At 39.8% G+C, this 22,035-nt stretch overlaps 1 protein-coding gene across 3 annotated transcripts in view; it reads left to right on the top strand.

The window, feature by feature from the left end:
- The window catches only part of LOC111861977 (mucin-5AC), a 198,007-nt gene extending 176,580 nt beyond the window's left edge, over positions 1-21,427 (top strand). For all 3 annotated transcript variants that reach the window (XM_033750521.1, XM_033750522.1, XM_023846972.2), the window contains 4 exons: positions 8,829-8,992; positions 9,889-14,767; positions 16,549-16,767; positions 19,705-21,427. In XM_033750521.1, coding sequence (XP_033606412.1) covers positions 8,880-8,992; positions 9,889-14,767; positions 16,549-16,767; positions 19,705-20,502 — 6,009 coding nt within the window. In that variant the 5' untranslated portion in view covers positions 8,829-8,879 and the 3' untranslated portion in view covers positions 20,503-21,427. The remainder of the gene's footprint in view (positions 1-8,828; positions 8,993-9,888; positions 14,768-16,548; positions 16,768-19,704) is intronic.
- The last annotated feature ends 608 nt before the right edge of the window (positions 21,428-22,035 follow it).

The raw sequence follows: 22,035 nt of genomic DNA, 5'->3' as shown, positions 1-22,035 counted from the left end.
AGTTTTTCTAATGTTTAAGTTCAATTTCTATATAAGAAACAAACAAAACAAACTCCGTGATTTTAGTCCGCAAGCGAAATATACTGACCGAGGGAGCGACCGCCGCTTGTCGGCGAAGTTTAATGCCAACTTTTGCGGATAGAGAGCGTCGCGTGGTCAGCACAACGAATCCCCACGGCCGTTAATTTCGGTTTTCTAGACCGGAGCCGCTATTTCCTTAAAATAGCTCCTCAATTATCACGAGGCTGAGTGGACCCTATTCCAGACCCACTACTTCTCAGAGAAAAATCTAGTAGCGTCGGGAATCTGTAGCCAGGAAAGCTGACCACTAGACTACAGAGATAAGAAACCCGTTTTATCATTCTGAGAGTACATTAACATCTTTGAGGAAGTAGTGAGGCAGGTGTATAAGTGCAAGAAGAAATATAACATGCTGTGTTACCAGAGTTTCCGGTTATCTGATGCGCCTTGCAACCTACTTATTGCAACGGTATGGGATAACAAAAGTTTTCTGTGTTCTAACCACACGTGGAAACTATCAATTACAGATGACAAAAAGAATTATGTATGGAAATAGAACGTACCTCCGTTAGATACCTGTATATAAAGAACTTTACGGTCCCTGACCACAACAAATATGTAAAACGTGAGAAATCTGCATGAAACTGTACCCTTGTTCTTGAAACTGACATACCTCGAATTTTGAAAGAACTGCTGCATCTATTAGGATAAGTATAGCGACGTTCGCGTCATTGTGCTAATGAAAGGACATGTGAAAAATCCAGAAAGTTTAATGCGTAGCATGGAGTTCACGCTCCAAATGTGGATTTGTCATTTGATTGTCTTTGTTTCCCTTGTGTGGTGTCTACGGATGTGCAGCGTAAACCTATGTTCTCTGTACCACTGCGTCCTGACATGCTTTGAAGACCACCCAAAACCTTCTATCCGATGGATGCCGGGGTTCTTCTCCCGGGGTTAAACCGGCCGGGACGTCAATCTGTCCGTCCATTTCAATCTTAGTGCCGAGTTCAAGAATGCTGGAGCTATACCTACTCTCTCCCTAAGTGTGGTCTGGCGCTTAATCATTTAAGCACAGGAACAACTTTACTTTTGCTTAAGCCTAAATTTAGCGTTGTGAATGCGCGGTCTATAAAGTAGGCTTACCTGGAGATAGGTTACCGCAACAAGAGTGAGCAAAATCTTACTCAAAGCGATGTTAAGTTATAACTGACAATATGACCCTTTATGAATATTCCGATATTATCTCGGTTTCCTAATCTAAAGTGTGGTTTCCTGTCTTTGCCTTTGTTAGACGAAGAGACCAGGGTAAGTAAGACGTAAGTAATTAGCAGAAAATAATACAAGCAATAGCGTTGTTAAAAAAAGCAAGATCTTTCCCAAGAGTTGTATATTTACCAAATTATGGCCCGCTAAGTACTTGCAGTTTCGTGCACTTAACTCTGTTATTAACCGTTTATGATTGTCGAGAATGTTAGCTTTTCGGTTGCGAACTAATTTGATTTTATTTATGAAGTCTTCGCTCTCTGCACGTCACACCTTGCTTAATTCAGTTTGGATTTAGTATATCTGTCCTCTGTGATTTCGATTTGCAATTTTGTTTCTGTGGCATTAGGGAAGGGAAGAGTTATGATGGCGAAACTTTTCTTCGGATTATTACATTTCCACCCTCTCACTGCATTTTCTTTAATGTTTACACATTTTACTAACGTCATTCTTAAATAACTTCATAACTTCTAATCTCTTTACGGGAATATCATCATCATCATCAGTAATCTGTCAAGACGACAGGTCCACAGTCTCTTTCAAAACAATTCCTCCACTTAATGCGATCTAGAGCTTTCTCCTTCAAATGACAGTATCCTCTTCTGTCCCCAAGGTCATCCAGCATCTTCTTACGTCTTCTTCCTCGTCTTCTTGTCACTTCTATCCGCCCATCTATCTTTCCTTCGATAGCTTCTTTTAGAAGGCAGTTTCTGCGTAGAACATGACCAATCCAATTAGCCTTCCGTTTTCTTATTTCATGTAGGATATTCCTCTGCTCACTGACTCTAATTAACACTTCTTCATTTCTCACATAATCGGTCCAACTGATCTTCTCCATTCTTCTCCAACACCACATTTCGAAACTTTCCAGATGTTTCTGATCTACTGCCCTAAGTGTCCATGTTTCAGCCCCATACAGAGCTATGCTCCAAATGTAGCATTTCACTAGTTTCTTCCTCAAATTTAAGTCCAATTTGCTGGTAAAAAGATTCTTCTTCTTGCTAAATGCAGCTTTTGCCATGGCAATCCTGGATTTAATTTCACAAGTACACCTTCCATCATCTGTTAACAAGCTACCCAAATATTTAAAACATTTCACATTCTCCACTTGTTTTTGGTCTATCTTTATTGTGACTGGGGTTGGTTGTCTCGAAATTTTCATTACTTTTGTTTTCTCCACATTCATTTCCATGCCATAGCACCTTCCAATTTCAATTAGTCTATCAATCATGCCCTGTAGCACAGTTTCTTCCTTAGCCATTAACACAAGGTCATCTGCATATTTCACAGTTTGAATAATTTGCCCTCCTACTTTGAAGTCACCGAGCCCATCCAGAGCTTCCTTGGTAAGGCATTCGCTGTACAAGTTGAACAGAATTGGTGATAAACAGCATCCTTGTCGAACTCCTCTTCCAATCTGCACACTTCCTGTCTCCCCCCTGTCCAGTCGTACTCTAACTTTCTGATCCATGTACAATTTGCTAATCAATCTTCTTTCATGCCAATCGATACCTGTTTCTTTCAGGATCTGCATTAATTTGGTCCAGTTTACCCGGTCAAATGCCTTCTGCCAGTCTATGAAGCAAACACACAGTTCTTCATCTATCTCCAAAGTTCGTTCCGCTATAATTCTCATCATCCCAATTGCATCCCTGGTTCCTTTTCCTCTTCTAAATCCAAACTGATCTTCTCCAAGTACATCCTCTATTTTCCTTTCAATTCTTCTTTTAAGTATCTTTGCTATTATCTTTGCTGTATGTGCAATAAGACTTATTGTGCGATGGTCGCTGCATTTTGTAGCTTTTGTCTTTTTCTTTAAGGCAATCATTGTAACTTCTGTAAAGTCCTTGGGCCACTCTCCACTTTCATATATGGTGTTCATTAGTTTTGTCAGTGTTTTCAAACCACCTTCTCCCAGTAACTTGAGCACATCTCCAGGTACATCATCATCTCCTGTAGCCTTTCCCTTCCTCATTTCCTTGATAGCTTTTTCCACCTCACTTTGTAAAATATATGGTCCTTTCTCGTCTGTATCTACTTCTTCTTCCGGTTCAACTTCTAAGGTTTCTGGCCGATTAGGTCGATCATATAGTTCTGAAATATAATTTTCCCAAATTTTCAGCACTTGCCTCTGATCTACTATTCTATTCCCCTGGGAGTCTTCGATGCCAACATTTTGAATCCCATGATTCTCTTTCCATCCTAGTTCTTTTGTCTTCATGTACATCAAATCATAACGGCCTGTTCTTTGAAATTCCATAATCTCATTACATATCTTCTCAAGATATTCCTTTTTGGCCCTGTCCGTGGCTCTTTTCAATTCATTCCTCAGTCTCCTGTATTTCCTCCTGCCTTCTTCATTGTTGACATTCTTCCATTTCCTTCGCTCCTCCATTTTACTCATCATCTCCTGTGTAACCCATGGTTTTCTTGCTATCTTCTCAACTTTACCTACCAAATCACTGATAGTATCTAACATGCATTCTTTTATATCGTTCCACTGCGCTTCAGCATTTCCGCTTTCACCTTCAATTGCACCGAGTTTCTCTTCTAGAGTCTCTTGCACGCTTTGTCTTTGAGCATATAACTTCTCCAAATCCCATCTGGGTCTGCGCTTTCGAAATCCTATAATTTTCTTCAACCTGGTTCGGAACTTGGCAACCAGCAAGTTGTGGTCAGAGTCAATGTCTGCCCCAGGAAGCGTCTTCACATCCTTCACACTGTTTCTGAATCGATGTTTCACAAGGATGTAGTCCAGCTGATGCCTCTTCCAATCCCCAGGTGCCTTCCATGTGTAAATTCTTCTCTTTGGCTTCTTGAACCAAGTGTTGGTAACAATCAATCCATTTCGTTCACAAAAGTCAATAAGCATTTGACCTCTGTGATTCCGTCTTCCTAGTCCATGTGATCCAACAATATTCTGATATGGTTCATCTCCAACAATGCTGTTCCAGTCTCCCAATATGATGCTGTTTGTGTCTCCTCTTCCATCTTCCTGAAGAATTTCTTCAATTGTGTCATACACTTTTTCCACTTCATCATCTTCATACTCTGATGTTGGCATGTACACTTGTATAATCAGTATATCTACCGGTTCCGCCTTTAACTTCAGAGCAATAATTCTGTCATTACAAGCAATCTTCTTAACAACACTCCTCACTACACTTTTATGCACCACTATTGCCACACCTCTTTCAGCCCGTTCACCTCCGGAATAATACACTGTATAATCACCGCTTCTTATTTCACCTTGTCCTTTCCACCGCACTTCGCTGACACCTAGCACAGACACTTCATTCTTCTGCATTTCCGTTTTCAAATTCTCCAATTTTCCTGCTTGATTCAAGGTCCTGACATTCCATGTTCCAATCTTGTATCCATGCTGTTTCTTCTGATCTTCGCACTTTTTCTTGTTGTAACGCCTGCATGACATTTCCTCTAGAAACACTCCCCCCCGGAGATCCGATTGGGGGAGTAGTTTGCCTCCGGATTGTTTTGCCTCCAGAGGAAACATCTCGCATATATGGTATCTCTGTTTTTGGAAAGAGACTATCCAGGAAAAGTGATAATGTGGTAGTTTTTCCATTTGCTTTCCACATCGCAGTACAGCAGCCGTTCAAACCACTCTGGTCACGCCTGCTGCTATACGAACTTGAACCATCTCGAGCATCATTTGCTCTGTGCTTCAAGTCGCTACTGATGACGCTGCTTCCGGCATCAGTTTTTGGTGTCTCTCTTCGTCTGATGCCTACCCTTTGACCTGTCCAGCAAGGGAGGCCCTGCCAGTAGCTACGCTACCGCTGGTATAGCTCTCAGGGACGGGAATATACGGCATCATTATATATCTGATGAGGGGTTAATGTTTCCTGCAGCTTTTCGCAGAATTCCGTCCTCCCAGACGGCAATGACATGTCTCAGGTTAGAATTTAAGGCCTGAAAATGACTATAATGACTGAAGGGTTTCGTGGCTTTTCTCATTCTTCCCAGGCGGGAAGTCCACTGGACATCATAATTTAGGCAGTTGAATAATGGTCCTTAACCCTTTAGAGACTGAATTTCAGTATGGACTGGATTGATCTGGCTCAGGATAGGGACCAGTGGAGTGTTCGTGTGAACACGGTAATGATCCTTTGGGTTCCATCAAATGTTCGTAAATTCTTTACTATCTGCGTAACTGTCAGCTTCTCAAGGAGGGCTCAGCTCCATGGACTGAATTACAGTTTGCAGTTCACAAGAATCTCTCGTAGATAAGCATTTCTCTTCAAAATTAAAACAGCTGACAACGGCAACGGCGGACTGCATTACTATAATCTCACGCAGCACCATATAAAGAGTTATTACCCTTCACCAAATTCTAAGTATCCGTTTCACAGACGAACTTCCCATTTATCGAGCACCTCTGGAAATATTTCTGCTATAGCAGGTTGTTATTGTAGCGTTCGCCTCCACTTGGTTTGCAGCACAACCAGACAGAAACGGAAATAATGATGCAGCACTCCCAGTTCCGGCAAGGCTGCCAACACTGTTACCTCATGTGTAACACAAGAGATCTGAATAGGACAACATTGTTATTCAATAAGCAGCTTCGTCCCAGAAAGGATTCTGACCTCACGGACTTGGAGGTGTGACAGGACTTCATATGTTTTAAAGGTAAATGTGTCCCTGTGCTTAAATAAGCAGGCACTCCGCCATGAAGGCCTGCGGACACAAGCATCACGATCTGCAGGAAGGAAATTAAACAAGAGTGACATATTGTACGACATTTAACGAACTTCATGGAGCAGAGTCCCTCATAATGAAGCTTGCAGTACAAAGTGGAAGATTCAGAAGAAGGTTTCCTCCCAGTATGAATGTCACAGAAGCAAACTGCAAATTGAAGCCGCAGAGGGCAGACTCTTCCGGGTTAAAACTGAATTAAGGAAGGTGTGGTCTGTAAATGAAACAGCGCGTCAGAGCATAAGAAGCAGGACAAATTAGTTCACAGTCAAACAGTTAGTATTCTTGGCAATCGTTTTCGGCCAATAAATCCGTCACATTCATAAAACTGGATATAGATGGCTCTTGCGTGTTTTCTTCCAAGTTACTTGGCAAATATACGGCTCTTGGGGAAGATTTGTATATTTTCCAACGGTATTATATTTATTATTTGTCGCTAACACTTTACATATTTAACACTCCTGACTCCTGGCCTAGTCTCTTGTATATCGCTCTTTATATTTCCTAGACACCTCAGTTTGGGCCTTCCCACTTCTGCCTTCCGATTAGTTTCAAAGAGTTTCTAAGTAACCCTCGTTTGATTCCTTCTAATCGCATGTACCAACCACACAAACATTCTCATATTGTCCCCTACGAGACCAGAAAGATTGCATAAGAAATGGAACTCGATTCGACCGCTTGTAATTCTATTCTGGAATTTGCAACTAAGAGATATTTCAGGGGTGTTTCTAGACTTTGAAGTTCGGACGGGCAAGTTATGTAGTACGAATAAGGAGATGGAAAATTTATTCAGACTTTCAGCCAAAATAAATCGGGAGGGACAATGTAGGGAGATGCAGGTGCATGCTGGGAAAGTAGTCCCAAAAAGTAAGGCGTGAGGGTGTGGGCGTAATTAGTCTGACCCTGTACACGGTACAGCGGCGAGTTTCTACTAGCACGATGATGAAATTTCGGTGTCGTAAAGCTCGGGGAATATCGTGGCCATCTGAATGACTGGCAGCTTCTTAGGAAGGATTCGCCAGCGTGGAGTTGGTTCGTTAGATATTGTTCTGAGTGCCAACATGAATGGTTCCTTGTGCAACTCCTAGTGAGAGAGGCGTTGATAATGACTTCGCTTAGGTACTTTTAATTACATCAATATCCACGTGTTATGGGTGTCTTGCGAATAATAAGTTTAAGCCAGTGATTTTCGCACAGCATTCTCTTTCCATTTTATTTCCCACACCGATAACTCGTAGAATGAGTTTCAGATTCGTCTGTATTGTGTTAGGTCAGCAGAGATTTGTAGTTTGTTCGGGACAAGCTACCAATTCTGTAAAACATGTAGCAGGAATTCAGCTGTTTAACGCTTTAATGACCGATCTTCTCCTAAACAATGTGGTACATAAAAATTCAGTTTGTACCTCACAGGAAACATTAAGTCTCCGCTATAAAGACCAAGCAGTTAATGATGTTTGGGGAAACAAACGCTGTTTACTGCCAGAGCCATACAAAAGACGCAAATACATTCTGTGGGCAGAAAGAGTTTTAGTATGTTAAAGGGAGTGGTAGGTATACCACTGGGTTTTTATTTTATGTTTCTTATATAACAACGCTTTCATTATCGATATTATATGTATACTGTCGATGGTAGGGTGTTTAATGTACATGGAACAGTTGGTGGAATGTTGTTTCCTGGCTCGCAGTTGTCCTTTTAACGTTCCTTTCTTGTGGCAAAAGTAACGCCTTGACCTCTATGAATTTCTCATAAAGATGAGAGGCCTTATTTTGTCTATGGCAAAATTACTTGCTTCCTAGATTATGTATTGTCCAGTAAGATGGCGAAAATGATCATGAAAATAGGGTTATGAGAGAAAAGGACGGCTGGGTCCTGTTTGAAGATACTTTGCCAAAATTTTCTTTCAGAGACTGAAGAAATCCATGATTCATTATTTATTTATAGTTTATTTAAAGATATTGCCAGTGACTCAAATGACTGATGAGTCAGAAAATACATAGTAGTAAGCGGTCGTGGTGCAACTTAAGATGCTCTTACATCCCAGCGACCGCCTCTGTGGTCTAGTGGTCAGAGTTCCTTGCTACAGATCCAGAGGTCCGGGTTCTGTTCCCGACGCTACCAGATTTTCTGAGAGGTCCTTGGTCTGGAACGGGGTCCACTCAGCTTCGTGAGGATAATCGAGGAGCTATTTCAAGGAAATAACGGTTCTGGTCTAGAAAACCGAGATTAATGGCCGTGGGGTTTCGTTGAGCTGACCACGCGACACCCTCTATCCGCTAAAGTTGGCACTAACTTCGCCGACAAGCGGCTGTCGCTCGGTCGGTATAGTTCACTTACGGACTAAAACGACGGAGTTATTTTATATACCAGCATTTTCATTGAGGGACTGTGAAAAACCACGAAGAAATACAGTCAGGATAACAGGTGTAATGACCGAGATTCGAACTGATTACCTACCATATACAAATGAGAAGCGTTACCTCTTTAACCAACTTGCAGTCTATTGTGAATACGGTAATGAACACATATGAGACTTAAATTTCTAATAGCGATGAAAATTGTTTTCTGCAGGGTTACGATAGCTTGTAGTCTGGTACGTGTGTGTCAACGTTTCGGAGAGATACGCAGCATGGAGGCAGCTTGTTTCTCCGAAAGCTTTGTACCCATCTACCAAACTGCATGGTGCCGTTTCGATACTGGACTTCTGGGCTTTATAAAATAATTGGAAATTTCTTGCCTAGCCATGCGACTCTTAGTCCCTAAGCCAGTTTTCTGGGCGATGGAATTAATTTGTGTTTTATATAATAACAGAAATGTGTGTCTGTCGTAGCTTCACGCAGTCTCCTGAGAGAGAGGCACTATTGTGACGCGAGACGCAGCCATGCCGAGGCGCTGGCTGCCCCTGCTACTATGCTGCACTGCAGCACTTGCCCTGCCCTTCTCTGCCAAAGAGGAGGTTGACTCTGAGGAGTCACGGCGAGTCCTCGGGTCCAGGTAAGAGCAATCTGCTGATTTGACCATACGTACACGTAGGCCCGTTCTTAGGAACTAGGACACGACGGACACAAACTCTACTCTGTGCATTAATAGCGGGATACAAGAAATGAGAAATATAAGTATCTTATTCCTGGAAGTGATATACATAATTTATCCCATGTGATAGACGTAAAAACTTCGAACATTTTTTTATTACAGCATGGAATTTTAATCATAACAAATTAAAAATAAAACATTTTTAACATAAATGTATATAAGTTAGGGTTTAATACAATAAAAAGTAAAATTTTCACTGTTAAATCTTGTTAGCTTATATGCTGTATATTTCCCTTGATGATCAACTGTAAGTTTCAAGACTTGTCATACTAGATAATTTGTTTCATGTTGTATTTTTATGATAAATGTAATATTAATGATTTATTTCTAAAATTTATTATTCTGGAGTGCTTTGCTCTGCTGTATCAGTTCGACTGTTGAAGAGCCACTGGTAAAATTTTCACTTCTCTTAATGTTCTCAGCCTTTTATCCAGAATTCTGTGTTTGTGTATTTTGTAATTTGTATTCACATAGCTTTGATGTATATTCATCCATTTATGCTGATATCCTCAGTTTTTGTTTCATTCTGACATATTTCTGCATACGTATTAATTAAAAATATCTCAGAGTCGTTTTACATTAATTACATATATTGGTTGTGTAGGCATGTCTGATACCATCCGGTATAATAATTCCTGCTTGTTCCAAGCTAAAGCTTGTAAAAAGAAGTCAAATTGAAATGAGGAGTTCTGTTCACACTTCAGAGGAGTGGACATAAGTTAAAATATGTGAAAACAATTCTTTATGTCCTTAATTGATTCTCTGGTGGTCTGATTTTATTTTTTCCTTGCTTGAAGTGTGGTGACATCAGTGTCCGTGATTATGGACTTGGGAAATGGTACAAAGAAGTACTTCGCAGATGCTGCTGGACGTCCAGTACAAAAGCCTACAGCAGCAGCCATGGTAGGAAGTCCAGCAGGCCTCCTAAATCCTGATCGCTATGAATTTTACACATTCGATGAATCAGGGGACCTTGTCAAACGTCTCATGACCCTGGAGGAAATTCAGAGCATTATTGCTAATGGTGAGACCGAACTTGGAGAAGCAGGACTTGCAAATTATTACCATCAGAATCTTCCACCAGATTCTGCAGAACTTGCACCTGCTGCATCCTCCACAGTCACAGATAAGGTCATTGAGGAAGCTGAAGCAACTGATATTGGAGAGCTTTCGTCATCTGTGCCAGGAGTTCATGACGTTGTTGTGAGTGTACAAAATGTTTTAAAAAGTGAACTGGAAGCATCAAAGAAGAAAATACCTTTACCCAAACCAGTTCCTTCCCCACCAACACCAGTGGCGATGGCTTCTTCGAATTCATCTTCGTCTTGGGATATGATTCTTTCTGGAATTATGAGTAACTCTGGTAGTGATTCCAGTGGTGCAAACCAGTCCACATACTCATCCAATGGTCCGTTTACAAATGTCACACAAGAACTAAGTGACACTTCAACTGAATCTTCTTCACATGTGACACAGAATATCACTTTGACTACTACCCAAGAACTTGATAATAGTTCAGAAGCTTCACCCAGTAAGAGACCACTATCTCCTGTGTCCTCAGACACATCAGATGTGGAACAAACTGCCAACAATTCTGTAAGCATCCACAGTAATCTGCCATCTTTGCATTCTTCAGCAACATCACATATATCATCACTATCACCACCTTCATCATCTGTACCATCTTCACCAACACCACCACCACAACCGTTTTCGTCGTCATTTTCTTCATTCTCATCATCGTCGCCATCATCATCATCATCACCACCACCACCATCATCATCATCACCATCACCATTACCACCACATTTCTACTCATCTACCTCATCATCACAGTTTATATTAGCCTCTTCATCACCAAAACCTTCATCTCTCTTACCTTTGATGTCACATTCGTCAGTGACACCATCATCAACAATGGTAAAGGTACCATCCGTACTGTCATCACCATCCGAGTCATCAGAAATACCACTGTCACTGCAGTCATTATCACCATCATCATTACTGTCTGAAGCATTGTCTACTCAAGCACCGAAACCACAGTCTTCCCCGTCAAACAGTTCATATATCAGTGTGGCAGAAACAATTACTAATCCCTCTCTTATAATGAAAGACCAATTGAATGTAAAAGAAAACAAGCCATTAAATTCACATGAGTCTTATAGCAAGCCAGCAATTGGTGACGTTCAAGTAACATCTACCAGAACGTCAGCAGCCACACAGAAACCAATTGGCACCACACATCTTCCTTCATTAACATCAAGAATTCCACCATCAGCCTCACCACCTGCAGAAATTGGTTGGTCAGAAACTAGTGTCACATCGTCTGAAACCCAGTCATCTCCATTGTCATCAAATAGACCGCCCAGCATAATTCCTGTTAATGACCAAAATATTACATCATCACAGCAAGTTAGTGGCATCTCCACACCAGATCTTTCCCAGAATCAATCAGTAGCCGTTGAGAGAACTACAAATAATCCTTCAACTATTGCAACTTTAACAGCATCAAGTGGTAACAGTGACAATATTAAGCTGCCAAATGAGAACAGTGAATTACTTCAGCTACCTTCTGCAGAATCTTTAAATAATACTGACGTTCCAACTGCACAAGAATTTTTCCATTTGTTCACTTTGGCAAATAATGCTTCCTCCACAACTGAAAGTATTCAGTCTAAAAAACCTACCCAGAGACCATACAGACCTTCAGAACACAGTACAATTATCAAATCTAGTCCTAGTAGCCCAGTTCCAGCTACAGCTGTGATCTCTACACAAACACCAGCTACAACCAAAGCTTCACTACAGAGTGGGAAGCCTACAGAGCCCATCCAAACTACTCCAACTGCCGCAGATATCACAAAGATTATGATACAGCCACCTCATAATAACAGCAATTTTGTGCAAACCAGTACTGTCAATCCATTGGGAGCAACAAAGCTAAGCTCAGCAGTAATGAATAATGAAAGTGATGAAGTGTCAACTACAGAATTACTCAGGACCACCGTAGTAAGTACTAACCCCATAACAACAACTGTAGTAACAGAGTTACCACTGCCATCAACAACATGGAAAAGCAATGCTGAAAATCTACTGATAAATGCAGGCTCTGATTTTGTGCCAATGAGAATTGAATCCCCCATAGGAATGGTACCATTACCAACAACTGCCAATGGGAATCTGGACATGCCACCAGAATTAGCTGAGTCAGTGTTAGGTGTACTATCTCAGGTTGCTGATGTAGAAGGTACTGCTACAACAATTGACTATGGAGAAAATGGTTTATATATTTTCAGCAGTAGCACCACAACCACCCAACATAGCAGTACCAAAGGTGTCAGTTCAACGGAAAGCAACAATCATTTATCCCCAGCCGGTACTCCAAATGACAGTAACATCCAGAGCACTGTTACATCCCTAGATGACAACAAAAACAATAGCAACAATATCAGAACAACAGCAGACACACTTCCAGAAACAACTGTACATGCTGTCCCTGAACAGTTGTTTAATGAGGCAACATCTTCTCAACCACTGGGCAGTTTGCATCTGAAGGAAAGTACAAATGATGACCAAATCGCTTTATTACTTTCACTGGGAAACAGAAGCAATATTTATGAACAAGATGCAGTAGAATCTACTACAGTAGAAGCTGATGGTAACCATAATAAGAATAATCCAATGGACTTGAACAAGGTGGACCTAAACAAAGGTGATAATAATTCTGAAGGCCCATATAAACTGACAGAAGCAGTGATAGAATTAGAAGATCAAAAGAAGTTGAATAAAGAAAACACAAAAGAGAATGTTGCAGAGAGTACAAGCATAGAATTATTAATGAGTGCTAATAATAATAATAGTAATGAGGCCTTGAAGAGTAATTTTGAAATTACTGAAAAAGAACCATACGATGAGGAAACTGCAATTAATGTGTTTGGAGAAACTGATCCAAATTCTGATATTAATGTAATAATTACGACTGAGGCTGCAGATGATATCACTACTGGAAATGACAGGACTGAGCAAGGGGAAAGCACAATATCCAGTGATCTCAAAGTGACAACAGAAGAGCCAAATGTAAGTGCACATAGAAACAGCATTAAGACTGAAGCAAATGTGTTAAGCGCAAGCAAACTTGGTGTCGAGGAATTTTCCATAGCAACAGAAGTAGAAGGGCAATATATTGCGGCTACAACTGTTATACCTGAAAGCATTATTTCAAGAGATGCAATGCAGTCATCAGTAGTGACAACAAAGGAGAATTCAGAAACGTCTACTGTAACATTAACCAAATATAAGAAAGATGATACTGAAATGGGCCATGAATCTATGAAGAGCAACCTTAATGTTAAACCGAATGATGAGTCAATGGATGAAAAAATCAGCACAGAGCATATTTCAATGATTAAAAAGAATGAAGCTGATGATGATATGCAAAGAGTATCAACAGAAAGCCATGAAAGTACAACAAAGTTGGAGTCTGAAACAACAGAAGATGAGACACAGAAAGAAGAGTTAAACACATCTACTCCTGCCACTGTAGACATTGAATTTATTCAAAGCATGGAAACAAGAACTGACGTAAATATTATAGACAAAAAGGATGAAAATAAGCATATTAGTGAAACGACTGTCATAAGTTTTGCTGAAAACGATGAAACAACAACAGGTCTGCCTGCTGAAGACAAGAACAAAGAAGCTATTGGTGATGAGACAACATCTTTTGAAATGACTACAGAAGGCTTCACAGCAGAGGTAACTGTAAGGCATGAAACCGAAACAACAGCAGCAGAAGATGAACTCAATAGCGATAATAAGGAGAGTCCAAGCTTTCGAGAGGATGAACCTCAGGGCACAACTGATTCACCTGTTACAGAACATAAAGTATCAGAAGAAACAACAGCTTTCTCCGAATCTAATATTGTAAATGGTTTTACGAAAACATTACTGGAGAAAGGTAGTGAAAGCAGTGTGAAAGATGTTAATCATTGGGAGTCTGAGGTGACTAGCAGTACAGGTTCATCTGAGAAAGTAACAGAGTCTGATGTTACAAAAAAAACTGCTGCAAACACGAGTTGGACAAAACTGCCAAATCTATCATTCTCTCAGCATAATGATAATAAAGTCATAGACAGAGCTACCGTTAGCAGTACGCGAAAGCCTACTACCACATCTGCAACAGAAGATGTCACAACACCCATTGAAATCTTAAAATACAGTGGATTGAACAAAGAAAAGGTGAAGGATAACAAGATCAAAGCAAAGCCTCAGGAACCCCAGCGTCCACAGACATATGTCACAGTTGATCTAGAGCCAGCACCTCAAGAAAACCTGGGCCTTGAAGCGACTTCTGCAGGACTTGAGGAAGATGTTCGACGTTTTGCTGAACTTTGTAATGAGTTGGCTTTCCGTCTGTGGGCATCTGTTACAGCCAAGGGATTGACAGCATCAAGGAGTGTGACCATGTCTCCTTTTGCAGTCACATCACTTCTTGCCATGGTGTTCCTTGGGGCACGAGGTCCAACCTCAGGTCAGATGAATGATATCCTTCGCCTGGATGACATGGTTACCTTCAACCCACACCAGGTGTTCAGGAATGTTACAGAGTCTGTGATACTTTCCAGGACCCAGGTTGTAGCAACTGCTGCATTTGTCAGAGAGTTGTACAGTGATAGGGTAAGTAAAGTGGAATTCTTCACAGCCATATTATTTTTATTGTCCCCCTTCCACGTTCATTGATTTGGCCCTGTGTCCAATTCTAATGCACTATTATTGTCTGCAGAAAAAGGTACATAATTTATATAATTGGTAGGACTCTTTGGATATGAGGATCAGGCCAATTTATATAATTGGTAGGACTCTTTGGATAGGAGGATCAGGCCATTGCAAGAACATCCCCTGTACTTGAAGGTGCAATATAGAATACAGAGACTAGAACTTTTGGGATATGAACCCATGATTCCAGTATTTGAATTATTGTAGAAAGTACTGAAAAATTGGTAAATTTTGTACAATTTTATTCATCATTGCAATGGATATGGATTAAATGTGTTGTAGTTTTATGAGTACTTGATATATTTTGTGCATAAATGTGTTAGATAGATGTGACAGACTATCTGCATGCATGTTTCATGTCTGACGTGGGGGAAGTAGGTATACAAGAGAATTTAATTTGAATTCATTTGCATGACTCAAATATGAAGTTATGCCTGACAATATTTTGATAGTGGATGCTATATTAGTGGGCACTGTGTGCAGTAATACACATCACTAAGCTATATGATTATTAACTTAAAATTCTTTCCAATTTCTTACAGAGATGAAAGGGGAGGGGGAAGTTCATCCATATCCTTACTCAAGCACACAGTTAAACGTACATTGCATGTTTCTTTTGTTAAATTTGGTCCTTCCCCAGTGTTTTTCATATTTCTTTGAATTCTGTACATATAATATTAAGTCTCGTGGGAACACACCTTGCTGTTTTACATGTTGATTTCAGTCTTTCGTTGTCCATTTCTAAGGTGTTGTTAATCTGTTAAAATCTTTTACAAATTGTAATACTTAAATGTAGCTTCAAGAAGGATATAAAGAAAAAAGCTGAAGAAGCCTGAGAATACTTATATACATAGTTTATAGTTGCATACATATGTACACCCACAATAATGTATATCTGGAAACTCAGGTGTGCCTCTAACAGAGCTAGCAATTCAGTATGACACTGGGTGCAGGATTAGGCTGTGGTACTGTTATGTCTGTTGCAAAAACATCTGCGACCCTTCAGACAGAGTCAGATCTTTGCTAGTTTGGGTTACCTAACCTTATCCATCCATACTTCAGCTAATGCCACCCAAGCATGAGGTCAGGTTGACTTGGTTGGTTATATTTATTTAAAGAAACCAGGAATTAACTTTCTTGGTGGTAACTAATGAATAGCAATGGAAGGTTTAAATATAGTTCATCTGACTTTTTTGAGAAGAGAGACTGTAACCAGTGATAAGTGTTTAGAAAAGTAACTGAAATACAATATCTATAAACAAGATGTGAGCATGATGCTGATTTACTGTTTTGAAGGAGCCACAAAGTAAAAGAAATTTTTGATATTTAGAAAGCCAATGTGATAGTTAAATTTTCGTATGGAAGAGCAAGAAAAAAGCTGAGATAAATTAATTTCAGAAGATGACAGTACAACTTCAAAACAACAATCCTTTGCCTTTAGCTAATATGTTTAGTAAGGCTAGTATGATCAGTTCTAATTGACCTGACTGAAGAACCTTTTCTGCAAGATGTGTGTGGGATATGGTGTTTTATTGGCATAGTATGTAACTGTATTTTCATGCACTATGCAGTCGGGGATGTTAAGAAATGCAGTTATTATAACATTGATACACCTGAAGGTCAAATATTTAATTATTCTTGTTTCATAAGCATATGCAGATAGTGGTATATTTTCTCTTCAGACAAAGGGTAAGCTTCTAGATTTCTACAAGGAACGGGCTCAACAATTCTATGATGGCCACGTTGAAGAGGTGAATTTCAGTGCAATTGGTGATCTAGTGAGACGGCGCACCAACCTTCTCATGAAGCGACAGACCCATGGCAGAGTGCCTGAGTACCTCCGGAGCTCCAACATCCTGCTGCGGCCACCCCTGGCCGTGTTCAGTGCCAACATTTTACAGGTGAGAACACTAAATAAAACAGGATATACATGACACAAGTGTGAATCAGACTGGCATTACAGTGTTTACAATGTCACCATGATAAGCTCTACAGTTCTGCAGTGTATAATGATACTAACCTTAATTGCTTGTCATCAGTTACTATTGGGAGATTGTAATGAAAATGCATTCAAATTACTGTCTTCAGGGATATGATGTTATGTAGTCTGATAGATGTTTATTAAAGTTTTTAAGGAATTTGCTACTTCCATTTTCAGGGTATGATAAGTGTCTATGAGACTACACACCATGATTTCCCTGGAGATAGTAAAGTTCATGGTTACTGATACTGACATCCAACTTAAGAAAATGACATCAAAATATTATCACATAATCAGGAAAAAGGTTGAATTTAATAGCAAGAAATTAATTCTTTTTATTTCAGTCACACAATCTCAGTCATCGTATGTATGACAAAAGCTTCTGGTTTTGAGCAAAATGTCTGTCATGAGGCTTGAAATACACAGTTTCTTAAAAACTGGCCAGTGAACTTATTCATGAATGTCACTTACCAGAACAAACTTAGGCAAAAAGACTGCAGTTGCTAGGGAACAGCCAATAAACATGTTTCCACGACAATGAACATATGATGCCACAATATAGAACTGTTGGAAATGGTGTTTTCTGTTCGTTCCATCCTGAGGCTGCATAGTGAGCACAAATTAGATGATTCAGTCAGCAGACCTCTCTTCTCTTCACTGAGGAAGGCCACTCATAAAATATATCCATATTTAGGACAAGACTAAAATCTTGATCATAGATTTCGATGAGACCTGAAGCCACGAATGCCTGTGCTGGTGAAGACCAGTAGCAATTTAACAGACTGGACATACTTAGTCAGTCAAGAATGTGAGAACTTCTGGATCCATGGGTGAGGTGAGGGACAGTTGCCAGCCAGCGAAGACGTAGTCAGTAGAGGACATTTTTGGGAGAAACTGAGAAGAATTAGTGCATGCTATAGTTAATTCATTTTCCTTCTCATAGATTCAGCATATGAGTATTCTCATTCTATTATTTTCCTGTTTATTGTTCAGCTGTTGTTACATAACAGTCCTTCATCAGTTTCTGAACTTCATGTCGATCTTCTTGGGATTCATCTTTTCTGGATATGGTCTTTTATGATTCTGGCTCATGCCAGCCTGCCATCTATGGGAGTTACATTTTACTCCCTGTGATAATGCTGCTCAGTTCTTAGGCCTGGAAATTGGGGCTGTTAGCTCTATAGATTTGGCCCAGCTGAGTAGGTTTTTGCTTGAAGATGGAGATAGTGATCTATCTTCAAAATGTTTCAGAAAAAATACAGGACAATGTATAATGTCCAAAAACACAATAACTGTCATAGTTACTTTGCAATGCTGTTTCAGTTAAAAATAATACACTGTATATCATCAAATTATATGAGGATATGATCATGTATGAGAGGTAGATAAGGACCAAAAATTGGATAGATATGTTTGTATGAAGGTAGTATCCTTCTGGAAGCACCAAGGAAAAGCACAGAAATCTCAATTAGGATAATCTATAACCTAACCTGCTTCAACTGATAATTATATTATATAAGTCCATATGGGATTTTTTGCAGGCAGAGTGGCAATGGGGCAGTTTTTTTAAGAACTTTGACATTCTCCTGCATTTTATTCCAGCATTTCTCCATATCCATTCATTATCAGGCACAGGCTAGCAGATCCACCTGTGGTTGTTGTACTGAGGGACTCAAATTCATCCCACTTCTGGAACTATGCACTGAATAGGTTTCTTAATGGTACTATTTAAATTTCATATGCTGTATAGCATTGGATGAAGGAGAAGATGATCTTCATTGATGAACACGTAAGGAATTGGAAGGAGTTGTGTTCAGGTACCGTCCTACTTCATGTACAGCAGAGCTGCAATACAGCTCATCCATTGACTCAGGACCCCATCATCTGCTCTACTGACTTGCCTTGGAAGAGAAACTTATGCCCTAAATATTGTCACATGTTGGGCATGTCATGCTACAAGTAAATTCACGTAGGTCTCGGATTTAGCGAACACATTTATTCTTGCACACTCAAATACAAATAGTATGGTTTCAACTGCATTCTGCAGCGGCTATCATCCAACTATCTCTGTCTGTGGCTGGATCCCAACATCTCGTTCGTACGTGTCTGCCTGGCTCTGCTTCCAACTCTCTTATATAGGCATTATGTGGACTGGATACCAGACACCATCTCTTGCGGTTCCATTTCTACTGTTTCAACAGTCTGCTGTTGTGCAACAAACCTTATGTTGTTCATCTCCTGGGGAACGCTTTCCTTGTTTCGGCATTATCTGTGCAACAGCTCACTGTTATTACATTGCCATGAGAGTACCTATTCCAAACATATTACAATATGTTCCATTTTATTCTGCAGCATGTAAAAAGTCTTTAGATGACAAAGAAGCTATTGCAGCAGCAGAAAAAAATAAACAACGAGCTTGTTTATTAAAAAATAGATATTTATTTAGAAAGATGACAAACTAATATACAATCAACAGATATTGAGGATCTGTTGTTTGGTATATGGAGGAAGGGTCATTGTGTCTCTCAGTAGTGATCTTTTGAGTGATAAATGTCAGGTTTTATGACATATAACAATGATTATTTTGTATCTCAAAACCTGAGGTTAATGCTGAACCTTTAAAATTATTTTTGTAGTTTCTCCTTTCAGTATGCCAGGAGAATAACTTTTCAGAAATTCTGGATTGTCCTGAATGGTAAGGTGTAATTCTTCATGTTTTTTAATATGCCGGTATTCTGCTTGCCTTATCTTGTGGCTTTATGCACTGAACCCAGACCTGAACAACTGCTCAGATCTTACCACTCACAGCAAACTGTGACCTCACTTCTACCACTACACATTTAAACTGTTGTTGCAGACTGACTGCAGACTGGCATCCACCGTTGGTCGTGACGGTGAGATGTATTTCACAGTGACGCCTGCTATACGGCAACGTCGGCTTGTTCCTGTTCCTGCAGCCGTGTGGTTCAGCGGTTTCTTGGCTGGATATGAACCTGTACTTGATGCTACAGCAGCATCAATAATCAATGATGACTCTGTTGTTAGTCTCGTAATGGTATTACCAGGTCAGCAAGGTCAGCAGGCTCCAGGTGATGGACTTCAGCGTCTTGAGCAACGACTAATTGAAACCTCATATCGCCGTGGGGCTTGGTCACGTTTACTCCGAAGTCTCCTGCCTCGACCAGGGCTTGAACTTCAGATACCTCGCTTTTCACATCGTTCTCTGCTTAATATGACCTCACCATTACAGCGGATGGGTCTCAAGGATCTGTTCAGTGCTGAACATGCCGATCTACGTGGAATCAATGGTCTCACAAATGATCTGCATCTGTCAGATATTATTCAAGTGAACACTTTCAGCACATGTGCTGAAGACGCTATTGGTTCTCGTCATCATGTAGAAGTGTACCCTACGTCCCCACAGCGATCTGGCAGAGAAGAACTCGATGAGAATGCAAAGGATGGATCTGTGAATTTTGATGATGTGGATGACCTGGGACTTTCATCCCTGCCTCTTGCTCTAAGACCACGCCAGGCAAGACTTCCTGATGCCCCACGGCTGCGATTTGATAGGCCGTTCCTCTATTTTGTTCGACACAACCCTACAGGACTCATCCTCCACATGGGCAGGTTCAACCCACGCCTCTTGCACTGACAATACCAATACAGACAATTCTAATGAGGAAATTTTCCCAAATGGCTAAGATCCATGGGATCATTTGGGTAGAGTAACACTTCTATGCCACAGGCTATTTTTTTTTACAAAATTCCAATTACTTTGTATACTCTCCAGCTTGTACAGTGCGTGTTTTATTTTCGCTTGAAATTATCTTTATGTGGAAATATTTGCCAATGTAAAACTACTGATAATTGACTAAATTTTATTATTTTCTTTGGCAGTTTAAAGACAGACGTCAATTGAGGTGGACCCCTGGAGTCCATGCATCGATTCATAATGTATAAATAATTTATTATAATATGCTAAATTTCTTTCAAAAACTCTACAAAAATGATAGCTTAAAACCCTGAAACAAACTGAATTATGTGTGGAAGAACGCATTAAATGATATACGTATTATACTCTCTTACCCCTATCATGCAAGTGCAACACCCAGTACACATGAACTGTGCTTAGATTACATGTTGCCTACACATTACCATAAACCCCCACCTATACAGTATCTTGGTGTTCTACTGGCTGTATTTTATTTATTAATATTTATAGAGGTCATGAAATAGGTGGGGTATGGGATTAACTCACATGAAGTGAACTGTAAGTGATAGTGGTTACTGGGATGGTACACCAATGTGGCTTTTAAAATTTTCTTGTGGTAGGTTTCACTAATGTCGAAATTGACTGTGCAAAAAGTGCTAGATTTCATAAGCTGTATTGGCAATTAATATCGGTCTTGGTGAGACAAATCATGAGATAGAAATACAAATGTGTGGTTTTAAAAAGAAACTGTGTGGCTAACACAAGTTTCATTTTGTGAACTCATAAGTGACAACATCATCATCTGTAAGCTGTAAGCTTAAAATGTCATCTGTAGTAAAATAAGATAAATAAACAATTATCCTCTTTTCATAATAAATACTTTTATTTTCTTATATGCCAATCACAATTTTTGAGTGCATAGAATTTTCCTTAATTTGTGACATGTTATTTGCTTTAACAGAGTTGCTGAACACTATGTTTGAAATCTGAAATACTTTCTAGTTCTGAGTTCATGGCTCTAAATGCCAGTGTTTAGTAACACATGTTGCTAACCCATGAAGAATTCCCAACCTCAGGAAACAATAAGTAGTGTTCTATTTGTAAATCAACGCCATTCATTTCTCAAGTTTGCTTAATTTTAGTTATTATTTCACATTTATTTTAAGGACAAAATTAATCATGTGTTTATTACTGAACCTTTTAAAACTCATTGGTGATATACATACTACCTGCAGGTCATTCCACGTGAAATCATCCAGAGAGGTCGCTCACCATTTAAAAAAAAATTATATTTTGTACACTTATTTATACATATTTTCATACTACAAAAATATTTAAAAAAAATTGTAATCCGCCCGGTGGTTCTCCCGGTACAGGCATTTTTATAATGCGAAGAAACGCGTTTTCGGCTGAAATGGAGGTTTGCGTTATCTTCCATATCTCGATAACTATTGAAGCTACAGACTCCAATAA

Source organism: Cryptotermes secundus, unplaced genomic scaffold, assembly GCF_002891405.2.
Source record: "Cryptotermes secundus unplaced genomic scaffold, Csec_1.0 scaffold181, whole genome shotgun sequence".
In the NCBI taxonomy this organism is placed as follows: Eukaryota; Metazoa; Arthropoda; class Insecta; order Blattodea; family Kalotermitidae; genus Cryptotermes; species Cryptotermes secundus.
The sequence above is the reverse complement of the archived record's forward strand: the minus strand, read 5'-3'. Positions and strand labels throughout refer to the sequence as shown.